This window comes from Macrotis lagotis, chromosome 5 (assembly GCF_037893015.1).
Source record: "Macrotis lagotis isolate mMagLag1 chromosome 5, bilby.v1.9.chrom.fasta, whole genome shotgun sequence".
In the NCBI taxonomy this organism is placed as follows: domain Eukaryota; kingdom Metazoa; phylum Chordata; class Mammalia; order Peramelemorphia; family Peramelidae; genus Macrotis; species Macrotis lagotis.
Window position 1 is genome coordinate 63,857,388 of NC_133662.1, and position 26,288 is coordinate 63,883,675.

General features: G+C 34.2%; 1 protein-coding gene across 1 annotated transcript in view; it reads right to left on the reverse strand.

The window, feature by feature from the left end:
* The window catches only part of IMPG1 (interphotoreceptor matrix proteoglycan 1), a 168,621-nt gene that overhangs the window by 102,699 nt on the left and 39,634 nt on the right, over window positions 1–26,288 (reverse strand). Inside the window, exons 3-8 of the mRNA XM_074190012.1 lie at window positions 21,536–21,702; window positions 21,225–21,253; window positions 15,724–15,794; window positions 12,687–12,778; window positions 11,046–11,201; window positions 176–234 (exon numbers count right to left, since the gene is read on the reverse strand). Of these exons, the coding sequence (XP_074046113.1) occupies window positions 176–234; window positions 11,046–11,201; window positions 12,687–12,778; window positions 15,724–15,794; window positions 21,225–21,253; window positions 21,536–21,702 (574 nt within the window). The remainder of the gene's footprint in view (window positions 1–175; window positions 235–11,045; window positions 11,202–12,686; window positions 12,779–15,723; window positions 15,795–21,224; window positions 21,254–21,535; window positions 21,703–26,288) is intronic.

Here is a 26,288-nt window from a genome sequence, read left to right on the forward strand (position 1 = left end):
CAGACTCGTGTTCATCTTTGAAAATCAAGGTATCTCGAATGTATCTTATTTTTAGGATAAAACTGAGCCAAACCTTGGAATGAATAATGCATGTTTTGTATTGATACAGCTTTTTTTTTAAGTAGGAAGAATGTCAGGAAAATACTGATGGAGAGAGTTTGCTTTTCATACTTACCGAAATCCTAATACATGAATTTCTTTGAATCCTGGAAGTGTCTTAAATATTTTTTGCATCTGCAGAGAGACAGAGACAGAGACAGAGACAGGGAAACAGAGAGATGATCTTGTGAAATCCCTCTTTTAGATTTCCAAGTCTTCCCTAACACCAAATGATGAACTTTTTGAATGATTTAGGAAGATGGAAGAATTAAATACTTCTTAGCATGATATCCAATAGGAATGAAAACATAAGCATATATTTAGAACCTACTAATTGCTAGGCACTGTATTATGCACTTTACAAGTATTGTCTCTTAATCCTCAACAATTCTGAGAGGCAGGTGCTATTATTAGCAAAATAAATCAATAAAGGAAAACTAAAATGATACTTGAGCCCAAAAGCAATTGGATTTGTTTCTAATTCTCTCCCAAATCCAGTCCAAAGGTTCTGATTTTCTTCTGCTGTTTTTCATGTTTCAATTATCTGATTAATTTATAACCTGCCCTGGAGTTCTGGAATATTTTCTCTGAATAAACTATTAATGAATTTATAGGCAATTCCTTGCTGGTGCTTTACCACTAGGTTTTTATTTATTCAACTAAGAGGTAAGCATAATATCCTGAGAATCACTCTTATTAAGTCCAGAATAATTATGTGTTGTTGGAACTGATCTTTATGTGGAGATGTATACTAAACATAAAAAAGATGGTTCAGTAATATCAGATGCTGTGGAAAAGTACTTCGGAATTTTGGCTTCCATGTACTTTATAAGGCATTTTCTTAATTGATTTGACATTTAACCATCCTTTGTGTATATCACCATTTCATTCTCTATGCAATGTTTGCAAACGTAGCAGCAGGAGACAGTATTGTTACCAAAATGAGTAATTAGTCACTCTCAATTATCCATGTTGCTGGAACAGAACAGTAACCAGCTAATCCCCAATTCACATCTTTTGAGCTTCAGATTGAATTTATATTGATTGACCTGTATGTTAAATTCTAGAAGACTCTAGAATCTGATAATTGCCTGTTGGTCCAACTCATAGATACAACATATGAAGCATTGAACAAAAGCTGTGGGAGAATGTTAACCTGCTTACTACACGTATGACAGACTTTAGAATTTGGGGACTGATTCAGGGGAGTTGAGATAACAGGTCCAGGCCATGAACAATTTTTGGCACCTTTCTTTCTTTGCTTTGCCAGGTAGAACCTCAGATAAAGCCCTTATTAAATAGACCAACCATTGTGCTAAATGTTGGGCATACCCACACAAGGAAGGAAAAAAGGTCCTGTCATCAAGAAGCTGGTATTCTAATTCTAATTCTAATAGGTGAAGACAATGCAGAATGAAAGAGGAGGAGAAATAGAAAGGGAGTAAATTGGAGGCCTGGGTCCTGGCAAGATAAGGAAAAAGTTTAAGCTATCATGATCACCTGGGAGCCCCAGAATCTGGAAAAATTTCCCAGAATCTCTGACACAGATTTACTGTGAAATCCTGATTAAGAGGCCTAGTCTCTCAGTGCCCCTAGTTTTCTAATGATATAAGCTGTAGAGAAAATGTGTAAGTAGAGGAAGGAAATCCTTACTCTGAATGAAATCACTGCACTGATTCATATCATCTATATCCCACTTCTTTCCCTTGACCTCAAAAAAGCACCCTAAGGGGCACCTAGGTTGATACTTGCTTGATAGCTGTGTAATACTGGTACAATCATTAACCTCTTTGGACTTAAATCCCCCCTCTCTGAAAATGGAGGAAAGACAAGGTAGATAATTAAAATGTAATAATATATGATAATATAATAACAACAATAATAATGATATAATGCTTTGCAAATATTTTATTTGAGCCTCATAGCAACTATAGGAAACAGGTACTATTATTTTTCCCATTTTGCAGTTGAGGAAACTGAGGCAGACATGAGTTAAACTACTAGGCCAGAATCAAAAAAACTAGTTTGTGTCTGAGGCCACATTTGAACTCAGAGCTTCCTGACTCCAGGTTCAGTGCACTTTTCACTCTGCCACTTAGCTGCCAACAGTACTACTTCTACTTACTTTTGTGAAAAAGCACTGAAAATCTCAAAGAACATGACAGAAATGTGAGTCATTATTATTATTGTTTTGGTTATTACTTTTCAAATTATAATATAGCAGGAAAATGGTCTCTGGTGACTAGATGAAGAGGCATTTGGGTGAACTAGTGAAGGAAGAAAGAGGTTTAGACAATACACTCATATTAAATTGCTCATTTGGTTTATTATGGAAATTAAATTGCTACCACATGCTATCCATTAATTCCTGATTAGGCCCAGATGACTTCTTCTAATGCTGCAATGGGGCTAAGGCAAAACTGATTGACTTTCTACTATCCAGCTTTTGAGGCATGTGGGGCATGATTGAACAGCTGGTCTATCTAGGGCAACTAATATGGAGAGCTGGAAGATTTCCTTTTTATGGGTGTGTCAGTGATGGTGGAAAAGTAAAAAGTGGGGAAGACAAGAGAAGTTTCTTTGGATTTCACAAAATTTCCATTTCTTTAGCTAATAGAGTTTTCAGAGTGCAGAAACAAAATGCTCGTTCATTAATAACAATTTAAAAAAATTATATCCAGGAGACATACTTCTAGAATTAAAAGTGAGTTCATCTAACCTCTCTCTTCATTTTGAAGATGAGGAAACTGAGACAAGGAGAGGGAAGTGATTTGGTTCAGTTATACTTATAGTTAGTGGCAGAATGAGTAATCTTTGAGTCACCTCTCAGTCCATTGTTTTTTTTTTTTTTCTGTAGCATTCTTCTTTCTTTCATTTCTTTCCCTAATGCTCAAAGTATTTGTTCACCTACTATTGTTGAAATTTAATAGAATATGGGGCAGCTAGGTGACATGGTGGATAGAGCACTGGCCCTGGAGTCAAGAGGCCCTGATTGAGTTCAAATCTAACCTCAGCCACTTAACACTTAACTTCACACCTAGCTGTGTGAACTTGGACAGGTCACTTAACCCCATTGCCTTGCAAAAAACTGCAAAAACCAAGAGATCAAAAAAGTAAAAGAATCACAGAAATTTCAAAAGTTGGAAGAAATCCCACACTATGCTCTGAGTTATGCCCTACAAGGCTAAGCTCAACAAATTTCATCCTTATTCCATGTTAATAACAATCCTTCAGATATTGTAAATCAGTTATTGTATATTTGAGAATATCAGAAGAAGGAAATCTTGCTCATTTCTAAGTCAGGTAGGTATAGCTATTTCTTACTTTAAGCCTGAGTTTTCATTTTTGAAGTCTCCACTTCACTTTCAGTTTTGCCCTCTGAGAGCAAGAAGAACATATCTCCTCCTTCTAAGTGAAAAGACTTTCATAGACGTATACACATAGTTAAGAAATATTGGAGAAGATAAATTCTTCCCATTCTTCTAACTGAGTCACTTTACTACACCATGCTATTTCTCTAATAGAGAAACACTTTGACAAACCCTTTTACTAGTGCAATTTTCCTTAATTTCTAGGATCTAAGATTCCAGTGTTCAGGAGATGAATTTTAGCATTCCGTTATCAAGAGTTGTGTGGTAATTAAATGTCATCAGGATGAATGAAAAGGATAATTTGTCCTGGTCAGTACAACCCAAACACCTGCCTAGGAGCAAGTGGTTCTCCCAATGTATGCCAATGCCCAGTTAATGGTCTCTGCTTTTATATTTTTCTGGCAAGATTTTTGCTGCACTTGGCCATTTCTTTAATCATTCACCCTTCTAGTCAAGACTTGTTTTGCATGGTCTAGCAGGCCTTTCATCAGCAACCTTGCACTGGACACTTTGGACTTGTCCAAGGAACCCTTCTGTTTCAAATACTCCATCACCTATCTTAGTGCCTTTGTACAAGCAATCCCTCATGCCTAGAATATTCTCCCTTCTTTCTTCCAGTTTCTGATCTCTCTGGTCTCCTTCAAGTCTATGGTAGAATTTCACCTTCTATGGGAAGTACCCACTACTGTTGATGCTTTCCCTCTGAGGCTACCCTTCATTTGCTCTGTAAATGATTTGTCATGCATTTTTTTTCTTTTAGAATATTGTCCCCTCCCACTCTACTAGAATGTCACAATTTCAGAACTGGAAGATTCTTCAGAGGTTATTTGATTCAACAAATCCCTCAATAGGAAGTGTCCTTCAAATATATATCTTCATTTGCTCTCCTCTCTCTCTCTCTCTCTCTCTCTCTCTCTCTCTCTCTCTCTCTCTCTCTCTCTCTCATATATCTATATATCTTTATATCTTTATCTGTCTATTCCACATACATATAATATATACATATACATACAATTTCGACTTAAGGATCCCTAGTGAAGGACTCACAAGCTCCTGAGGCAGTTCATTCCACTCTTGAATAGTACTAATTGAAAGTTTTTATTGGTCTGTAGGAGGACTAAGTTGCCTCCCACAATTTATACCTATTGTTCCTAATTTTGTTCTCTGGGGTTAAGTAGAACAATTAGAATACCTTTTGCAGATGACAGCCTTCTGATATTTGAAGACATCTATTTCCTCAACATAGGACATAGACTTGAGTCCCTTTTCCATCCTGTTTGCTATTTAGACATTCTCATTTATCAATGCCCTTCATAAAATGTGGTATAGAGAGCTGAATATAATACAGCTGATACACTCTGATGATGGCAAAACACAATAGGACCATTATTGGAGAGCTATGCCTTTCAATGGGAGCATTGGATCAAGGAGATAATTATTTTCTCTTCTTTCAAGATATATCTTATCTTCCACATAAAATCTTTCCTGGACCTCTCAGATACTAGTATTCTCTTTTTTTTAGTACTCTCTTTTCCTCTAATACAAATACTTTGAATTTATTTTCTTCATATTTATTCTATATATACTTAAATATACCCTTGTGGTCTTCCTTTTTAAGCTTCCCTATTAAAATAGGGATTCTTTTATTCATTCTATTTGTATCCCCAGAACCTTGCACAGTTCTTGACATGTGGTAAGCACTTTATAAATACTTCTTGACTAATTGATTGCCATATCCATATATCCACTAATCATACCTTCAGTTGAATGATACAACTCCCCCACCTGTCTCCTTTGCAGAACTCTCTGTGTGTATGTGTGTGTGTGTGTGTGTGTGTGTGTGTGTGGTACAGAGGTGCGACATATAGCATGTATTTTTCTTATCTATTGATCAGTTTTTCTTTTTTCTATTTTTCTTCTTTTAACCTTTCCTTAAAAAACTCTATGTTATAAAGGGTAACTTTATGGGAAGGCAGAGTAGGAGGAATACAGGAGGAAATTTAGGTGATAAAAAATAAAATTAACAATAAAATTTATTTTAAAAAGTAATGAATTCAAATTTATGCCAGGAATTGAAGTTTGGTTCCTTACTCATACTTTTTAGTCTCCAATATCTTCCTTTTTTTGAAAACTGGTACAACATATGTTCTTCTCCCAGTCTTCCATGATCACTCAAAGATCATTGACAAAGTATCAGGCAATCCCGTCTGCCCATTCTTTAAGTCCCATAGGATATTATTCTTCTAAGCTAAAATACTAAAACTTTATCTTGGACAGCTCAGTGCTCTTTCACTATATCTTAACTTAGTTTGGTTATCAATTTCCTATTAGTCATTTCTAGTCCATCTTTTCCAGTCCTTGAGGTCTATCTCTTCACCCAGGAAAATGGAAGCAGTGAAAAAGTTCAGCAATTCCAACTTTTTTTTTCCAGGTAGTTATCTTTTCATCTAACACTAGAGTGGTAGAGTCCGGTCCCTTCTTTGATCTTCCTCCCTATAAGTAATCAATCTACCTGCCACAAGTAACCTTTTCTGTTATTCTTAGCTTTCATCATCAGCTTTAGTTCATTTTGAACTTTAGTGTTGCTGACACCATGCTTAGAAGATGGTGTCATACTTGATATTTATTTTTTATTACCTGTCCTTACTTCTATCTTTTATACATGTCTTTAAACCTAAGCTGTTCGAAGAGTTTCCTCAGATTTTCTACTCTTGAGAGCTTATCATTCATCTCTCCTGGGTTGACTTCCCCTGTAGAATTGTAATCTAAGATCCTACCTACTCTATTTCAGAATGCTTTGAAATCTACTTTTCTCAAAACTAAGATGCATTTCAAACTATGCCCAGCTTCCCTCTCTTCTAACAAAACATTTCTAAATGGAGTGGTCACTTTTTCCCAATCTTCCCATCACTTTTTCCCTAGTAAATATCATCTCTTTCTTAATGAGTATCAGTTCCTAAATAGAATTTCCCACTGCTGGATTTTTCTACTTTTAGAATTATTATTATGACTATTCAAGAAATTATTAGCTCCTTCATTATCCACTTCAACCACCATTACTACTCTTCTTCCTCTTCCTTAATTTGATAATCTCTAATAGGATTGTATCTTGGATTTAAACCATCATGCTATGCAGGAAAAGTAGCTAGTTCTTCCTCTCTAGGATGAATCTCATATCTGTTTCTTAGCTCTGAGTCCCTGGCAGTTCTGTTTTTTTGTGTGTATCCTTCTACTGTTCTAGGATGTCCTTTGATTTCTTTCAGTTACTTATACTTTGTGCTTTAAGAATATTTAATTTTCTTTGAAATCCAAGGAAAGAATCCTTCAAGTTCCCTAAATAATGTCATGGTGCATTGTGGAACGAGAAAGAGATTTGGACCTGTGTTCAAATACTATCTCTGTCCCATATTACCTGAGAGACTTGGGCAAGTTACTTTCTTTCTCTGGATATTAGCTCATTTATAAAATGAAGGGACTGAACTAGGTTTATTCCAACCCTCTTTCAACTGTAAATCTGTAATTTTTCTGGTCTCTTTAGGAGATAGATGTGTTTGTATCTTGCATATAGATCAAAGCTGCTTGGTGGAAATATAAGCATTGTATAGTCTATGCAAGTCACTTTAAAATTCTTCCTGATCTCCATTCTTGTTCAAAGTAAAATCATCAGTCTATTATTATTATTGTTGTTATTATTATTATTGTTATTATTATTAATTATTATTGTCAGTTCTTGTTATTAGCTCCTCTAAACAATGGCCACGGCAATCTGTGGGTATATTAATTCTTCTCAATTTCTGGATACCTTGAAAGCCATGACAAATTTCCTTTCCCTTCTCTTATTAAATACTACCTCTATCTTACCAAATTATTGTCCTTACTTTGTCTTATCATGTACCTATAGAAGTCCTATTTAAACACTTGTCATTTTAGCATTAGTGTTTCCCAGGTTTCTCTTGGGTCCTCTTCTCTTTTTGCAGATATCTCCTTGTCTATCTCACTAGGCAACTTGAGATCAAGGATTATATCTATGCAGTTGATTTCCATATCTGAATATTCAGCCCAAATTTCTTTCCTGAATTTTCTAACATTTCTAACATTACACTACATTGCATTCTAAGATAAACTACCCATTTAATATTTTCTCTTGAATGTTCTATAAGTATTTCATAATTTAAAATATTAAAAGTAGAACTCAGGATTTTACCCACTAACCCTCCAATTTTTCTTATTTCTATTAAGAGTATAATCATCGTTTTAGTCACTGAAGTTGGAGTCATTCTGGACTTTCCCCTCTTCCTCATCCTTAATAAATCTTTTACTAAAACCATCCCTTTTTTTACAACCCTTCCCATATCTTGGATTCAGGTTCTCAAAATTTTTTCATATAAACATCTGTAGGAGCTTTCTGATTTGTGTCACTGCTTCTAATCTCTTCCTTCTCTAATTTGTCATACATAGTCATCAAAATCATCTTCTCAAGAAACTAGTTTGACCATGTTACTCTTCTACTAAAGAATTATCAATAACTTTCCATTACCTGTAAGAGAGAATATACATAAGGAAGCACTTGGGGTCCTCTACAATCTAACTCTTTAATCTATTTAATTCCCCTTTTCAGACTCCACATTCTAAACAGGGAGAGTTATTAGCTCTTTTCCAAATTCAGTATTCTATAGCTTACTTTCAAGCTGTTTCATAAATGCTTTCTGACTCTCAATATCTTTACATTCTTTCAATGTTCAACTTACATGTTACTTGTTGGTTCACTCTAATAATTCTCTCATTTTTGGAGTGTAATGTAGTGGAGAGCATTGGTTTTAGATTTGAAAGTCTTTAATTAAAATCTTGGGGCTGCCACTTACTTCCTGTGTGACCTTGGGTAAGTCACTAACCTTTCCAGACCTAAGTTGCTTCAATAAAATGAAGAGACTGAAATAGATGACCTCTAAAGATTCTAATGAAACTATATGTGTGTTATGCCAGGAGAATGTAAATTCATTGTGGTCAGGGACTGTTTATATTTTTTGTCATCGTATCCCCAGATCCTACTATAGTGCTGGTATTAATCAGAGGGCAAACAAATACATTTTGAATTATTTGTTGAAAGTTTTCTCTGAAACTAGAAGGAAGTGAGTAACCTAAAAGAAGAAAGATTAGAATGTTATATTCTTCTGTACATGTATTTATGTTCTAGTTCAATGGACACTAGTTTTTGATGCTTTAAGAAGAAAAAGCATGGAGCAAGTATTCTCTTACCATCAATTTGCTGGTGGCTCCTATTAAAGCAAACAATTCCCTATAGGTACTTAGAAAACATTAGTTGATGGTTATGGATTCTCACTGCTTCAATAAAATATGGGATATCTTTTGAATCTCTTTTGAGAAACCTTCAATAGGTAAAATTATAATATTAGATGAGTTAGAGCATTATGCAGTCATTAAAATCCAATACCTCCTATTACATATGAGAATATTGAGATTCAGAGGTATTAAGTGACTTTCCCAGGATCACACAGCTAGAAAGTGTATGATAGAATTTAAACTTAAGTTTTTCTAATTCTAAGCACACTATTTCCTTCAGGTTTCCACCCAGTTAGTATTTTTGGAGGAAGGGGATGGTTCAGATTTGAGATACAGTGTAAGGAACTCCCAGCAGTGTGGAAATTCTCTCCTTTACTGAAATTTAAAAATTTGCTTCAAACCCATGATCCCAAGTAGTTATTTGAATATTGAAAGGGTAAATAATGCCCATGGATACATACACATCTAATATTTATCATGTCCTGGACCCAGATCTTGTAGACTCCAAAGTTAGTACAACATGTTACCTCTATTACTTCCATTTGTTAATGAGTAGAACAGAGAGAAATATATCTTCCCAGTTATCACATAGAAACTATGGTAATAAATAAAATCATAAGATACATCTAACTGAATGGATAGATTGCAAGCTACTGATAGATAGAATATGGAAGACAACTGATATACTAGGACTTCCTCTGTGCCAACACTGGGAATGTTCAACTAGATGTGAATTCACTTAACTGTAATTATGCTCAAGCATCTTTTTCTCTATTTTTTGAGATCAAGTATGTTTTCTTGTCTTTTCTTATAGAATGTTTCTTCCATTTTTTGAATAGTATTTTATTTTTCCAATTACACATAAAGACTATGTTTAATGTTCATTTTAAAAATTGGAGTTCCAAATTTTCTCCCTCCCTCCTTTTGCTACATTCTCCCTAAAATAGTAAGTAATTTGATATAGGTTTGATATGTGTAATCATTTAAAATATATTTCCATCTTAGTTATGTTGTTAAAGAAGAAACATATCAAAAGAAAACAAACATGAAAAAAATAAGAAAGTAAAAATATTTTGCTTCAATCTGTATTCATATTCCATCAGTGCTTTCTTTCTCTGGATATGGATAGCATTTTTCATCATGTGTCCTTTGGCATTGTTTTAGATCATTTTGGATTGCTGAGAAGAACCAAATCATTCATGATTGATCATCACACAATATTGTGTGTTGTTACTCAGTACAAAGTTCTCCTGGTCCTACTCATTTCACTTTTCATTAGTTCAAATAAATTTTTCTAGTTTTTCTAAAAAATCCTCCTGCTCATCATTTCTTATAGCATAATAGCATTACATTACATTCATAAACCACAACTTATTCAACCATTCCCCAGTTAATGGACATTCCCTCAATTTCTAATACTTTGCCTTCATAAAAAGAACTACTGTAAATGCTTTTGTGAATGTAGGTACTTTTCCCTTTTTTTTCTGATTTCTTTGAGACACAGGCAGAGTAGATCAAAGGGTATACATGGTTTGATTGTGCTTTAAGCATATTTCCAAATTGTTCTCCAGAATGTTTGGATCAGTTCATAACTCCACCAACTGTTCCAATCCCCCCCCCAATCTATCTTCTCTGATACTTAGCAAGGTAACAACCCCATTTGTCTCAGTTCCTCATTTGTAAAATGAGATTTTCAAGAAAATAGCAAATCACTTTTGTATCTTTGTCTAGAAAATTCTAAATGGAGTCATGAATAGTCAGACATGACTGAAAAACATCTGAATAAAATAAATTTTGCTTGTTGAATTGACTTGATTTCATAAAACAAAGTCTGAGATAATTTAAACAGGGGGAAATGGCTATTTGTAAATCTCCCTCTCTATACTTCTTCCACTAACTTAGAATATTTTTCAAATAAAATATATCTAATTTCTTATAATAATAGAACACATTTTTTCTTTCATTTCTCTATTTTTTGGAATTTTTTAAATTTTTTTTTGCAAGGCAAATGGGGTTAAGTGGATTGCCCAAGGTCACACAGCTAGGTAATTGTTAAGTGTCTGAGACCAGATTTGAACCCAGGTACTCCTGACTCCAGGGCCAGTGCTTTATCCACTACACCACCTAGCTGCCCCTTTATTGGAATGTTTTGAACTTGATCTATGTTAAAAATCAAATCCTCTCTAAGTGTTAGATTATATTATCAGTCAAAAGAGATCAGGTCTGTGATTATTCAAAATAAGTATACATCCAGTAAAAGGTGTATCTACTTACCTGATTTTGAAATTTTGCTGCTAGTTCCTGGTAATGGGAGGACCTTGGATCATTCAGTTCTGCCTTAAACTTTTGATTTGCTAGGTTGACACTAAATTCTAACATCTCTTCCACTGGTCCCTCTGATATGATATTAGTGAGTTCAGTTTCTATATCCTGAGGAGTAAAAGAAGAGATAGATTTTATTTAACATAAAACAAAAGCAAATTCTTTGGAATGGCTCTAAATATTGGATTGATAAGGAAATAATTGATTCTAGAAACTTCAGTGCACTTGGTGATGGAGTTCTGTGAAATGAGAACTGGACTGTGTGTGTGTGGGGGGGATAAATTTGGAATAAACCTTTTTTAAAGTTACCTAGAATCTTTATAGAACAGTTTAATTTGTCTGTGCTAATGGAGAATAGAGCTATTCTAGTATGTTCATGTGAAAATTGGAGCTTTATTATTACTATTTTATGATGCTGGAATGATGATTATATTGGATCATTGTACAAATGAATATGAAGTATCATGACCACCTGATCAATACCAAAGGAAAGCCTGGACCTATATAATAAGACTTTTCATGCATGAACTTAGCAGCAAAATTGACTCTAAAGCATCTTCAATTCAAAAGTTGGCTTAAAGGCATTTTTAGAGAGAATGGCATATTTAGGTCACAACTGTAAGCTTGGGCTGGAGTGTCTAAAAATAGCAGTATATCTCTAAACAAGTAAATCTGCCTTTTTGTTTGTTCAAAGGTCCATTACCTGTCTTTTTCACTGCTCTTTGGATGTGGAACTGGTATGGATCTGTCTTTGCTCTGGATTTCCATTAGCTTCTTAGAGCATAGAGCAGGACAGAGGTTGGGTCTTAAGTGTGAGGCACTGGAGATTGGTTAGCAGCCTTTGGTATATAGATGACTTTGGGATCAATACTGTGCTTCCTTGAAAATTCAAAATATATGCTTGAGGATTTTGTAAAGATGGTAGCTGAAGCAATAACCATGATGTCATTGAATTTATGCCTCAATCTGGGAAAGTCTAGAAAACCATTTTTTCAAAACCTGAAAAATTGGTATATGAGGGCCAAATAAGGAAGCAGTACTTTAATTTCTCCAATGGAATCAATCAATCAATCTCTATCTATCTATCTATCTATCTATCTATCTATCTATCTATCTATCTATCTATCTACCATATATCTATCTAGACCTGGGTATATAAATGCAAAAATAAAACAAGATAGAAAACTATAGATATTTTAACCCATTCAACACACTGATGATATATAAACCTGAGTGTGCTGAAGAGCCTCAGGAAGCTAAAAGAAGGCATTCTCTTAGATCTCCATGTATTGACTATGTTTTAAGGCACTGTGATAAGATTGGGGTGGGGTTGAATGATAGGGTAATAAAATAGTGAAATTGCTTTAGTCTTCTTCTATGGTTCTTTCCTTTTTAAACCAAGTGAATTCAATTTTCTCTCAGTCATGAATAAAAACAATAATTTATAATTAGCAAACAGAACAAAATCTTCCCATTTTAATTTGAGGGAACAAATAGTCAATGCTAATAGTTGTGCATTGTCAAACCATTTTTTTTTCAAAAGCGCAGAAAGAGGCAAATGAACAGCTACATAAGATATCAGGACATCCTCACCTTCACAGGAGTCTTTGTGTCATTGAAAAGTTTGTTGAGAAGTGAGCCATTAGGAGTGGATGTGAAGGGAAGTGGAGAGAAGCTAGCAGCACCTGCTGAGACTTCAAAAAAATCACACACATGAACACACCAGAAAAGAGCTTAAATTAGAACAAGGGCAAAAGTTCATGGAGTCTCCCTGTCACTCCAATATCCACTGATGGTAAGTGCATTTTCAACACATTAAAAAAAAAAAGAGGTAACATCAGCATATTCCTCATGGCTCTCCTTTCCTTCTCCCCAGAGTCTGAGTTTAATAGTCCTTAGGATATACATTATAAGATAACTTTTTTTTTAAAGAGAACAAATTAATTTCTCTTTTTGTGAATATTGAGTGGAAGTCCATAATTAAAATGATATGACTTTGGGTCTTCAGAAATATTTCTTTGGATGCTATCCATGGCTTTTAAATTTGTTATGAGAAGTGTTTTTGGATGCTCTATCATTTAGTGAATCAAGGACCTGGCAATGTCTTTGGACCCAACTAATGATCTCCACCCTAGAGTCTGTACCAGCTTAAAACCATCCTGGATGAAAGACAATCTTTCTTGTTTTTAAGACCCTCTAAAGAGGAGATTCTGGACTCTCTAGCAGCCAAGAAAAATCATCATATTTAGGAAAGCAAATGTGTCCTGTTTCATGGTGTGAAATTATATAATATAATATTGCTAAACTCAAAAGTCTTAAATGCATTTCAGTTAATGGAACTTTCTAGTTAATTAACCAGAAAAACCATTTGGCTTTCAAACCTGATTGTCAAAAATGTCTATAGTTAGTTAGATAGTTGTTTAGGAAAGAATATGATGACCTCATTCACATTAAGTTGTAAATGATTGAAGGGTTAATTAATTTTTCCATGACCACAAATCTAGTTAGAATGTGTCAAGAGGCCAGATTAGAGCTCAGGTCTTTCTGACTCTAAGGTTAGATCACCTGGACTTTTTTTCATTTACATCTACATATAACACAATCATCCATAGTACCCATTCACATACATATACGTACAGCACACATACTTTTACCTTCTATCCTATTTTTTTTCTATTTTCATTTGAATAAGGAACAAAGTCCTATAATTAAAAAAATAAATTTTGGTTCCTGTGAAATCATGTGACATCAGAAGCCTCTTTCTCTTTTTTGTGCTCAGATAGCTTTCTAAGTCTATATATGTTATAGAAATTATGGAGGAATTACTTATGTCAAGGGGAAGGAATTTCTGTACCAGCAATTCTTGAAGCCAGTGACCTGATTCCTAATATCAAATTATTTATTCATGTGTATATAAAAATATTCATATCCATTTGTGCATACATATGTAATCATGTTTAGTATTAGTTCTCAACATTTGATCTCCATCTAACAGTCTTTCAGAATCCTCGCCATTCTTGGTATTTAGGGACAAGCAAAGGTGAGTCTTACAATATAGGTTGAACTTCCTTCTTGTTAGTTTAGGTCCACTAAGAAAATAATCTGAAAAGCCAGTAAATGGATAATTCAAAATATCCTTTTATATCTACACAAATGTGCAGATATGTATATAGATATATCTTGTAGGAACTATCTCTAGTGATACCTATCAGAAACTTTGTCTTAGAGAACTACATGGAGACTTTGAAGGATTAATTGCCTTGTTATGTTATGTTAGGTACAGGACTGGAAGTCAGCTCTTACTCTAGTTAGACCTTTGAGAGCATACATATATATGCACATATAAAAAAAACAAACATATACACAGATATAGTGATATATGTATACATAAAAACACATGTATATTGGGAAAAAAGGAAGATATTTGCCTCTCAGAATTCTTATAAGGACTTTAAGTGGGAAAGAGTTTAAATAAAAAAAGCTGATTTTGATTTTTATCAAAAGTAACACAATTTTTATGTGTAATAAAAATGTCACTAATGTTTAAATGTACTGATTTTACCTTTTCAAGGTAGTATTTTCAAACATGTCCTTTTAATTAATTAATTTATTTTAGTTTTTGCAAGGCAATGGGGTTAAGTGACTTGCCCAAAGTCACAGGTAGGCAATTATTAACTGTCTGAGGATGAATTTGAACTCAGGTCCTCCTGACTCTAGGGTCGGTTCTCTCCACTATGCCACCTAGGTGTCCCTCAAATACGTTCTAATGATTATTTTTAATTTTAATTAATAAATAAATTCATCATGGATCATCTTTATATAGCATTTTCTCTTCTAATACTATCCCTCTGAATGAAGTGTGATATTAGAGTTCAGTGTTCTTTGCATTGTTAATGCTGTTAATAATTAGGTAGCTATTTCCTCCTAAAACAACTGAAGGAAAATTCTTAAGGAATGCATTCTACAAATAATTTCATAATATTTGTCCCCAATTCTTGAAGAAGACCATGACATCAAGGAGGTGATGTCATGACAAACACATGAATTGGATTTGAGTGAGGGGTGCTATGCTGTCATCAGTCTCACTTTCTTCTCTGGAGTCACCTGGATCCAGTGACTGGATATGACTGAAGATGACTCTGGATTCGAGGAAATCAGGGCCAAGTGACTTGCCCAGGGTCACATAGCTAATTAGTTTCAATTGATATGAGGTCAGATTCAAACTCTGGTCCTTCTGACTCCAAGGCCAGTGCATTATACACTGTGCCCCCTAGCTGCCTCTCTTAATTGATATTGAATCAGTATAGTACCTAAGCTAGTTATTGGTCAAAAAAGATATGTTGGTTGAAAGAATGAGCCTAATGTCTCATGCTGAAAGGACTTAAAATATGGAATGATTCTAAAGGACATGTTTTATGAACCTCTATTCAAATAATAGAGTCTGAAACATGATCTTTTCAACATATAGAAACATAATTATTCAATTTCTGACTTCTAAGCTTCTAAAAAGTTATTGTTCTTATGAATTTCTACCAAGGGTTTTTTGAAAATTCCATATTTTTATTATAATTTGGTTGTAAAACATAAAATATTATAAACATAATGTTTTAAGAAAGAAATTTAGCTTTACCTGTAGGAAGCATAGGGATTTCATCAGACTTTTTACTTTCTATTGCCTTCTCTGTTGGAATTTCATCTTTTCTAGAAGCAAAAAAAGAAATAAAAGACATAACAATCAAGAGGCACTGGATGGCAGTAGTGGGAATAGATTGAAAATCTGCTTCAAGATGTTTTAAATTCTAAACCATCTATTTTAAAGAAGAGTATTTTGATTCAAACTAGAGAGCAGCACATCTATGGCTGACCTTCAGCAAAATTTTAGTTAGAAAAGCTGGTCTTTGATGTACCTGTTCTGGGGTTGTAATTTTTCAACTTGGTATGTTTATTAATGTAATGGGAGAAATTTGGTGTTAAGCTTATTGTATTTTTATTATAAGCATCTAGCTTAGTGCTGGCATGAAACAGGTACTTAATAAGTGCTCATAAATTGATTGATTTCCAGATAACATTTTAAGAAACCATGATTTTGTCATTCTGAGTAATCCCTCTTGGTGATATTTATTCCAAACTTTTCATGTTTAACAATTTAGCTAGCTTATTTTAAATCTAATTATGGTCTCTCATTTCCATTTGATTCCTTCCTCTGCTGAATTAGGGAATTATATTAAATGAAAAACTTAGGAATACCATCACAGTTTCTCCAAGCCTTCAGAAATCTTAATTTTTGTTCATATTTATATCCAGTTAATTCCTGATTTCTTTATGTTTGAGGAAAAATTCAGTTTACTAGAAAGGCTTGGGTAAAGAAGCATCAGAGTCGATAGACAGGCATAGTAAAGGAGAGTACAACCAAGAAAACCCCTGAAAATATCTTTTTATAATAATTTTTTCCTGTATAAATGACAGTGGAGTGCTTCTATTTAGTCTTCAACCATAGTTCCTAATGTGCTATAAAAGGAAGTAAGTACCATACTAATATGAACAACAAACAAGGATCAGACAGAACATGTATCTATCTATCTATCTATCTATCTATCTATCTATCTATCTATCTATCTATCTATCTATGGAAATACCATATTAGATTTGGAAAAAAAATTGAAGATCTTGAGGGACTGATTCTCAAGATACTAGGAAGAACCTGGGCTGCTTTCTCTCCTCATCTCTTGTCTATTGGTTTCCAAATTTCTTTAAGCCTCAGCGAACAACTCCACTTTCTTTAAAAAGTCTCCTGATCTTTCTAAATTATAGTGCTTTCCCTCTGCTGGTAATCTTTAATTTATCCTATTATGTATCTAGTTTGACAAAAGTTGTTTGCAGTTTCTATCCCCTATTACACTTTGAGCTCTTTGTGAGCAGAGTATTTTTTTCACCTTCTTTATATCCCCACAACTTAACATAGGATCTAGTACATAGTAGTAGCTTAGTAAATGTTTGTTGACTTCACTTGATAACAAATATTTAAAAAAAAATCATGGAACATTAACAAAGCAAGATGATGGAGAAAATGATGAAAACTTCTTACTCCAGTGGGTCCAGTGACTGATATAGAATAGGCATGTAATAAGTGCTTGTTGACTGATATACCTAATTTTTCCACTTTTACAAAGTATTCATGAGAATAATTTGCTATATTTAGATTGGAACCCTTGATGAAATAGCACATTCTTATTTTTAGCATTGGGATACATCTTTAAACTTAGGCATTGGATTTAGTTAAACAAAATAACACATTGATACATTGATCCAACAAAGTGCAAATGCTAAAAACTATACTTCATTTCCTGAAAGATATGACAATGTGGATTACTTTGACAATGTGGACTATTTGATCATCATTAATAATTGAGATATAAGGTCAAGAGATTGTTCACAAAGGTAATTGATATACTGTGTTGTAATTCAAATGAAGGAAGGAGGGTGAGGCCCTCTAGATGCTCATGAAACCTCAGAATATCTGAGTTTTACAAGGACCTCAGGAGCCAACTACCACAATCCCTAACCAAAAATAAGTCTCATTACAACATCACTAATGAATGGACATTCAGTCTTTGCTTGTCTACTTTCATTGAAAGAAAATCTGTTAACTAGGTAACCCATTCCACTTTTGCAAAGTTCTAAAAATTGTGAGGATGTTTTACCTGACATATGATTTAAATTTTCCTCTTTACAAGTTTCATTAGTTATTCTCAGTTCTCCTCTTGGAGGGTCAATCAGAATAAATCTAATTATTCTTCCACACAATAAGGAGAACTACTGTTTGCTCCTCCATTCTTCTATTTTTTTTTCATTAAACAGCTCTAATTTCTTTACTTTATTCATGTACAGTGTGGACTGAGAAGCTTAAGCATCTTTGTTACCTGCCCCTGGATTAGCACTTCTCAAAGTGTAGTCCATAATCCTGGGGGTCCTGAGACTTTAGAGTGTTGGTGAGGTTAAAATTATTTTCATAATAATACTAAGAAAGTATTTGCTTATTCAAATTCTCCATTTTCCAGCTTTATATCTTTGTAAGGTTGGGTTTTCTTCATATATGTCAACCAAAAAAACATATTGTTGAGTAATTGAATGAAGAAGCTGATAAAAGAATCTATGTCTCCTATTAAACCAGACATTTAGGAGATGTGCAAAAAATATTAGTACTCTTCTCACTTTTTTTTGAAAAATTATTACTTTTAATAAAAATGTTTCTGTGTTAACATATAATTGATTTCTTGTTATTTTAAATGAATTAAAAGTTTTAATAACATTTAAAATTTTAATGCAATAAATACTGATAGATATAACCTACATAAACAAAAGACCTTTAGGAATTCCAATAATTTTTAAAACTGGAAAAGGGTCCTCATTCCACAAAGTTTAGGCTTTAGAAAAAGAGATCTTTTTTGCCTCCTTTATCATATTGAAGTCTACCACTTGCCACACTCCTACATCCTCCACTCCCCAAAAACTTTTTCAGGTAACCTGATGTCTAGACATATCCCCCTGTTTTATGCATTTTTTTAAACCTAAGTGTAATGCTTTAAATTTATACATTTCATCTTGTTAAATTCAACCCAGTGTCTTAATCCACAAAGGACTTTTGAATCCCTCAAATACTGTGTTAACTATCTTTTGCTGGTGTTCTATTGAAATTTGATAAGCATGCTCTGTATGCATTTATTTATATCATTAAAATCCAAGGTCTAAACCCAAATCTCTAGAGTACTCCACTGGAGTCTTCCTCCAAGGATTATGTCAATTTATCAAAGAATAATTTTTGGATCTGTCTTCTCAGTCAATTCTAAATCTATTTAATTGCACTTAATTTTTTTTAACCTATATCCCTCTATCTTTTTTCACAAGACTACCATTTATGCTTTGGCAAACAGTTTTGCTTAAACTTGAGTAAGTTCTGTCTTTAGAATTCTTCTAACAAATGAGTTTGTCAAAAAAAGAAAAAAATTGGGAATTAATGTTAAGATGTCATGATTTGTTTTTGATGTGGCCGTTCTAATCTCTTTTTGATCACTACCTCTCTTTTTAGCTATTCACTAATTTTCTCTTTATTGATCTGTTCTAGAATTTCCCCAGAAATTAAAGATAAGCTCATTAGTCTCTAGTTTGTAGACTCTTTTCTCTTCTCTTTTTTGAAAACAGATAGCATTTACCCTTCTTCAGTCCTATGGAACACTTTTCATTCTCTATGATCAGTCAAAAATCACTGACAGTGGTTCAGCAATTAGCTATGTCATTTCTTTTCATACCTGAAGATATAATTCATCTGGGTCAGCTGATTTGAATTCAAGAAAGGAAGCTAGATATGTTTTTATTATCTCTCTCTCTCTATGTATATATATATATATATATATATATATATATATATATATATATATATATATATAATAACAGCTCTTTATTAGACATTTTTTCCTCCTTTATATACAAATGTCTTTCTCCTTGGCAGAGATTTCAGAAGATAAGAAATTGGCAATTCTTTTTTTCCTTTGTTGATAGTTATTGCTCAATCTTTACATGAAAATCTATGATTTTTCCTGATAGATTATTAGCTCATTGTGTTGAGAGTGTGTCATTTTTGTCTTTGTTTTTCCAACACAGAATTGGTAATATAGTAGGAAGCTATTATATATTTGATGGTTTATTGACCCAACATTTGTCTTTGTAGATGACATGTAATCATGTAATGATTGATTTTAAGCCTAGAGCATACCAAATAAGATTCATAACCCTTCAAAAAAGAATTAACTATTCATATGGAAAAAACATGTGAATGAAAATCTTACTATTATCCAGATTATTATATGCAATTGGATTGACACGGAGTGTTGATTCATCAGTAAATATATTTCCAAAAATATTCCAGATAGATAATGAATTAAGTTCATAATTGAGTTGGGTGAAAATGTTAGTTGGGTTGTGTTTGAGAAATTGATTAGCTATATTAAAGGTATCAAACTTCTCCTTGAAACTCTGAAACTGAAAATCTATATTCCACTTTATTTTGTATTATTTATTAATTGATTGAGAATTATATCTAGCTATATGACCCTGCATAAGTCACTTAACCCTTTTTGCTTCAGTTTCCTCATCTGTAAAATGAGCTGGAGAAGGAAATGGCAAACTACTCCAGTATCTTTGCCAAGAAAATGACAAATGGATAATGAAAAGTAGAACAGGATTGAAAGGATTAAACAACAACAAAATCTTTAAGTAGCTCATTTTTTAATCATTTTAATATCTTTCTCAGAAGATGGTATGTATAATTGAGAAAAAACCCTTGGAGTCAAAGTTCTGAATTTGAATCCTACTCCTACTGCTTATTCTTTTGCTACTGTCTTACTTTGGACAAAACACTTAGGTCTTGGGGTTTTCATTTGTAAAATGAGGGGATTAGGATGACTCCTAAGATTTCTCCTTGCTCAAAATGTATGATCCTAATTCTAGGGCACTCATTTGAGGTCACTGTGTCATAGTGGAGAAAATGTTGTACTTAGATTGTCAAGAGTTAATATGGCAGAGTGGGTAAGCCCTGGACATAGAGTCAGGAGACCTCACTGCTCCTTGCCTTAAGACCCTGTCAGTTGTGTGACTTAAACAAGTCAATCTTTCTGGACCCAAGTTTATTCTTTTGTAAGATAAGGATATTGGACTTAATGATCTTTAAGATGCCATCCAGTTCCAAATCTATGATCCTAAAATCAGTTGACTTGGGTTTGAATCTTGGTTCACATTTACTTTGTCTCTCTGAGCAGCATTCTTCTCATTTTAAAATCAGGTCATTAGGTTAAATGATTAGATATTCTTGACTTGCAATCTGTAGATTTCTAGGGGTTCTGAAACTTTGGTGGGAAAAAATGAGCCCTTCATTTTTACTAAACATCTAAGTGAAACTTAGTTTTTCCTTCAGTTTTTCTAAAGTATTATCCTGAGAAGGGCCATAGACTTTCTCAGATAATCAAAGGGGTACATGATACAAACATGATTAAGCATTCCTAGCCTAGATGATCTCCAGGGTTCTTTCTAGCTGTAAACTCTATTCTATATAAGTGATTTATCATTTAGGCTACTTACCTCTCTGGGAAAGGTTGATGCTTTAATCGCTGGGGGGGAAAAAGAAGATAAAAGAAGTCATTTTGCTAGGAGATAAGGCAAATCCAACAGCAGCTTTTGTTCTCTGTGGCCCTCTTAGCTATTCCCTCTAGAACCCCAATGCCAAGCAATCATTCTGCACAAAACAAAGAGTTGTGTTGTTTCTCACCTAGTCTGTCCTATTATTGTTTAGACAAATAAGGAATCTTAAAGAGATAGGGACAGAGGGGGATCTGGGAAGTAATTCTTTTCAGGCAGGCTTGAAAAAGAGAGAGAGCTGTTTTTCTTCTCACCTGCTGGAGAAGTTCCTGGAGTTCCTGAGAATTGATGAAGGTTTCTCCAATGTCAAAAATGCAGTAAGTCTCCCTCTGGCAGGAAGTGACCCAATTCTGGTACTCATTCGTGTCAGGAATACGGTCCAGGAAGATTCGATAAGCTTCCCACACAGCTTCCTGACAGACTATAAAAGAGGATGGTTAAATATGGAAACTTGTCCCTGGATAAGGGAAAATTTTCTTTACTCCAAATTAATCCCCAAATACCTACCCACACCAAAGTTTCATAAAAATAGGATAATGTCATAGATTAAAGCTAGAAAGGGCTTTAGAAGTCTTTTAGTGAAATCTTTCTTTTTATAGATGAAGAAATTGATACCCAGAGAAGTTAAGTGACAAATATGAGGGTCAGATTTCAATTCAAGTCCTTTTACTCCAAAACTGATGATTTTCCATTATATTGCATATCACATGAACAGTCTTTGGTTCTCAGGCATGTATTGATCCCTCAAATTTTTTGTTTGTTGATATTCACTTTCCAATTATTACGAAATTTCTGCAAATGATACTGCTTTTTAGTTTAACAAAAGATTTAAAGCATAAAACTATCACTGTGTGATATTAGGCAAGTTACATAACCTTTTTGGGTCCCATTTATAAAATGAAGGAGTTGATAAACAATCCCTATATTCCCTTATTACTCAAAAATATTGATTCTATTAATTAGACACAGTTTATTGCATTGCTTTGGGATTTCTTTCTTAATAGTCCCAGGCCAAAGGAATTAAATTGCTATGGTTGGAATTAATGTTTCAGACCTCTCAGGGAAGTTTTTAGGGCTATGGTGGTGAAGGAGAAAGGAGTCTTTTAAAGCAATCCTAAAGTTATACAATGTAGCTCACTTTAATGACTTAAGGATAGCTCTGGTAAAAAGCATATTATTTGCCATTTTCATTTAGCTCCTATATGGTCCTTTCTTTATCAAATGGCCTTCTATTAGGAGAAATCTAATTCCTAATTCCTAAACTGAATTCCTAAAAATAAAAGCTCTTTCCAATATTTTAAATATTCTAAACAAGACCAATTTTTACCTACTGGACATGGTTTCAATAGACTAGAGATATATTATTGTTTTAAGCTATTTTTCCTTCAAAGTATCTAGCTCAACATCCTTCATTGTTACAGGTAAACAAACTGAGATCCAGAGAAGTTAGGTGAATTCACTGAGATCATACAGCTAATAAGTGACAGACAGGAATGAAGTCTTGGATTCTAATTCCAATCCAAGAGCACTTCCTACGATACCATAACACCATTGAATAGGAAATATGAAAATTCCACTGCAAAAGCATCACCTCATTGAATTTAAGGCTTGATCTCAAACTTTAAACAGCCTTGGGAGGATGGAAGAAACCCTGGATTTATTCAGAAAATCTCGATTCAAATTTTTGTTCTTCTACTTCCAATCTGTTGTGATTTTGGGTACATCAATGTTGCCTCTCATTAAAATGCTAGTTAGTAGAATGGTCTTTAGTCCATTTAGACCAGATCAACCTATAATCCTAGATAAATAAGCCTGAATAGGACATTGATAGCTTTGACAACATTTTATAAAAGGGGGATCCTTAGTGTGAATGGTACTTAGTGAATGAAAAATCATTTAGTGAGTATATAGTCCTGCCTTCAAGGACCTTACATTTTACAATTAGAATTAGCATATATGACCAAGACAAATGAAATCAATAAACTTTTATTAAGCAGCTACTATTTGCTGAGTATTTTGCTATGCTTTCTACTTTCAAAGAAATTTGCAGTTTAACAGTGTAGCCAACATGAAAATAACAATATATATAAAGGACATATATAAAAGGAAAGGAATACATCTTTAAAAAAAATATTTATTTATTTATTTTATATTATTACAATAATCTTGTTGTGAGAGCAATCATAAACCCCCTCACCCCAAAAGGATGAGAAACCTCAAGAATAGTGAGATAGAAAAAAATGTACTTCAGTCTGTGTTCAGATTCTGACAACTCTGTCTCTGGGTTGAGTTGCCTTCTTTATCATAAGTTCACCAAAGAAATTGCTTCAATATTTTTTCCACAGTTGCTATCACCAGCTGTATTTTCCTCCACTCTATTCCTTCCCACTCTTATTTTTCTATTCTCTCTCTTCTTTCACCCTGTTCCTGTTCAGAAATGTGTTGTGTCTCCCATGATCTTCCCTCTCTTCTATGACCTACTGCCCCCTTCCCTCTCCCCATTCCCCCTTATCCCATCCCTTTTGTCTTATTTTTCTCTAGGGTAAGATAGATTTCTGTACTCTTAAGTGTGTATGTTATTTCCTCTCTGAACCATTTCTGATGAGAATGAAGGCTCACTCATTCCCTCTTGCCTTCCCTGTTATACTCCATTGTAAAAGTTTCCTCTTGACTCTTATGTGAAATATCCTAGCTCCTTAATCCTCTCCTTTCCCTTCCTCCCAGTACTTTCCTTTATCACCCATTGACTCCATCTTTTTACTATATTATACCATTGTATTCAGCTCCCTCTTATGCCTTATCTATATATGCTCCTTCTAACTGCTCTTATGAATGAGAAAATTCATATGAGTTATCAGTATCTTCTTCCCATGCAGGAATACAAACAGTTCAACAACATTAAGTTCCTCATAGTTAGTCCTTCTCATCCACCGCCTCTATGGTTTCCCTGAGTCCTATACTTGGAGATCAAATTTTCTGTTCAGCTCTGGCTGTTTCAATAGAAAAGTTTGAAAGTCCCCTATTTCATTAAAAGTCTATCTTTTCCCCTGAAGGAGGATGTTCATTTTTGCTGGGTAGTTGATTCTTGGTTATAAACCAAGACCTTTCACCTTCCAGAATATCATATTTCAAGCCCCACAAGCCCTCAATGTAGAGGCTGCCAGATCCTGTGTAATCCTGACTATAGTTGAATTGCTTGTTTCTGGAAGCTTTTAGAATTTTCTCTTTGACTTGGGAGTTTTGGAATTTGACTATAATATTCCTGGAAGTTTTTCTTTTGGAATCTCAGGAGGTGATCAGTGAATTCCTTCAATTTCTATTTTACCCTCTGCTTCTAGGATCTCAGGGAAATTTTGCTGTATTATTTCTTGAAAAATGAAGTCTGGGCTCTTTTCCTGGTTGTGACTTTCAGGTAACCCAATAATTTTTAAATTATCTCTTCTGGATCTGTTTTCAAGGTCAATTGTTTTTCCAATGAGATATTTCACATTTTTTTTCTAATTTTTGATTTTTTGGGTACAGTTTTATTTCTTCCTGGGTTCTTACAAAGTCATCAGCTTGCTTGAATTCATTCTGCATTTGAAGGAGTTATTTTCTTTAAAGAGCTTTTTAAAATTTCTTTTCTAGCCGGCTAATTCTGCTTTTTAAGGCAGTCTCCTCATTTATCTTTTGTGTTGCATTTTCCAATTTGCCTAAACTAGTTTTTGATATATTATTTGCTTCATTTTTTTGTATTTCTTTCACCAAGTTACTGACTTAGTTTTCATGATTTGTCTGCTTCACTCTCATTTCTCCTCCCAATTTTTCCTCTACCTCCCTTAATTGCTTTTCAAAGTCTTTTTTGAGCTCATCCATAGCTTGAGCCCATTTTCTATTTCTCTTGGAGATTTTGGATATCAAAGATTTGATTTTTCATCATCTGAATATGTATTATGGGCCTCCATGGGACCAAAGTAATTTTCTACAGTGTGATTCTTCTTTTCTATTGTATGCTTATTTCCTCAGACTATGACTGATTTACCATACTTCCAAGGCTTTTGGTGGGGGGCAGCGTTGAGACAACCCACAGAGCCCTTAATTCCTCTAAGGTCTTATGAGAGGCTTCAGGCTGTCCCCTCTTCCCTGGAAATATGAGGAGGTCACTGCTTGGTTATGGTAGTGTGGAAGCCCAACTGCAACCTGGGAGAGCAGAGAGATTTCTTCAGTCTCCCCTGACCCCCTTACTTCTATGGACTGAGAGCTCTGGACATGCTGGGTGGCCCTGCTGACTTCCGCTGCAGGTTCTCATTGCAGGGATGCTCTGATGCTGGTGCTCTGCTCCACACTCACTCTGGTGCAGCAGAGTTCTCTCAGCACCCTTTCTAGCTGTTCCCAATGATTAAACTACCCCTTCTGCCATGGACCCAAGCGTCCAGCTGTGCTGTGCTGTGACTTCTGCTGTGCTGTGGCTTTTTCCAGTGCCTAGTCCCTGTAGAACAGACCTGTCCCAAAGATCTTCTAAGTTGTCTTGGATTGGGAAACTGTATCATTCAGTCTTGTTGTGGGTTCTACCCCTCTAGATTTTGGCTAGAATCAAATTATGATAGCTTTTAGAATTTTGGGGGGAACACGTTTCTGGGAATTCTTGCCTTCACGTCACCATCTTGGCTCCCAGGAATACATTTTAATAAAATACCAACTATGTCTCAGACACTGAGCTAAGGATTCTCACATATATTATTACATTTGATAATTCCAACCCTGTGATGTAGGTGTTATTATTATTTCCTTTTTTACATTTGAGGAAACTGAGGCAAATAGAGGTTAAGTGACTTGCCCAGAATCACACAGCTGGTAAGTATATGGGACTAGATTTAAACTTGTCTTCCTGATTCCAGATCTAATCTCCTATCTACTGAACCACCAACTGGCTCAGGTGTTGGAGATAATCAAAAAAGGAAATGTACAATTATTAAAGGGGATCAGAAAAGTCTTGCTGCAAAAGGTGATATTTTGATTGAAACTTAA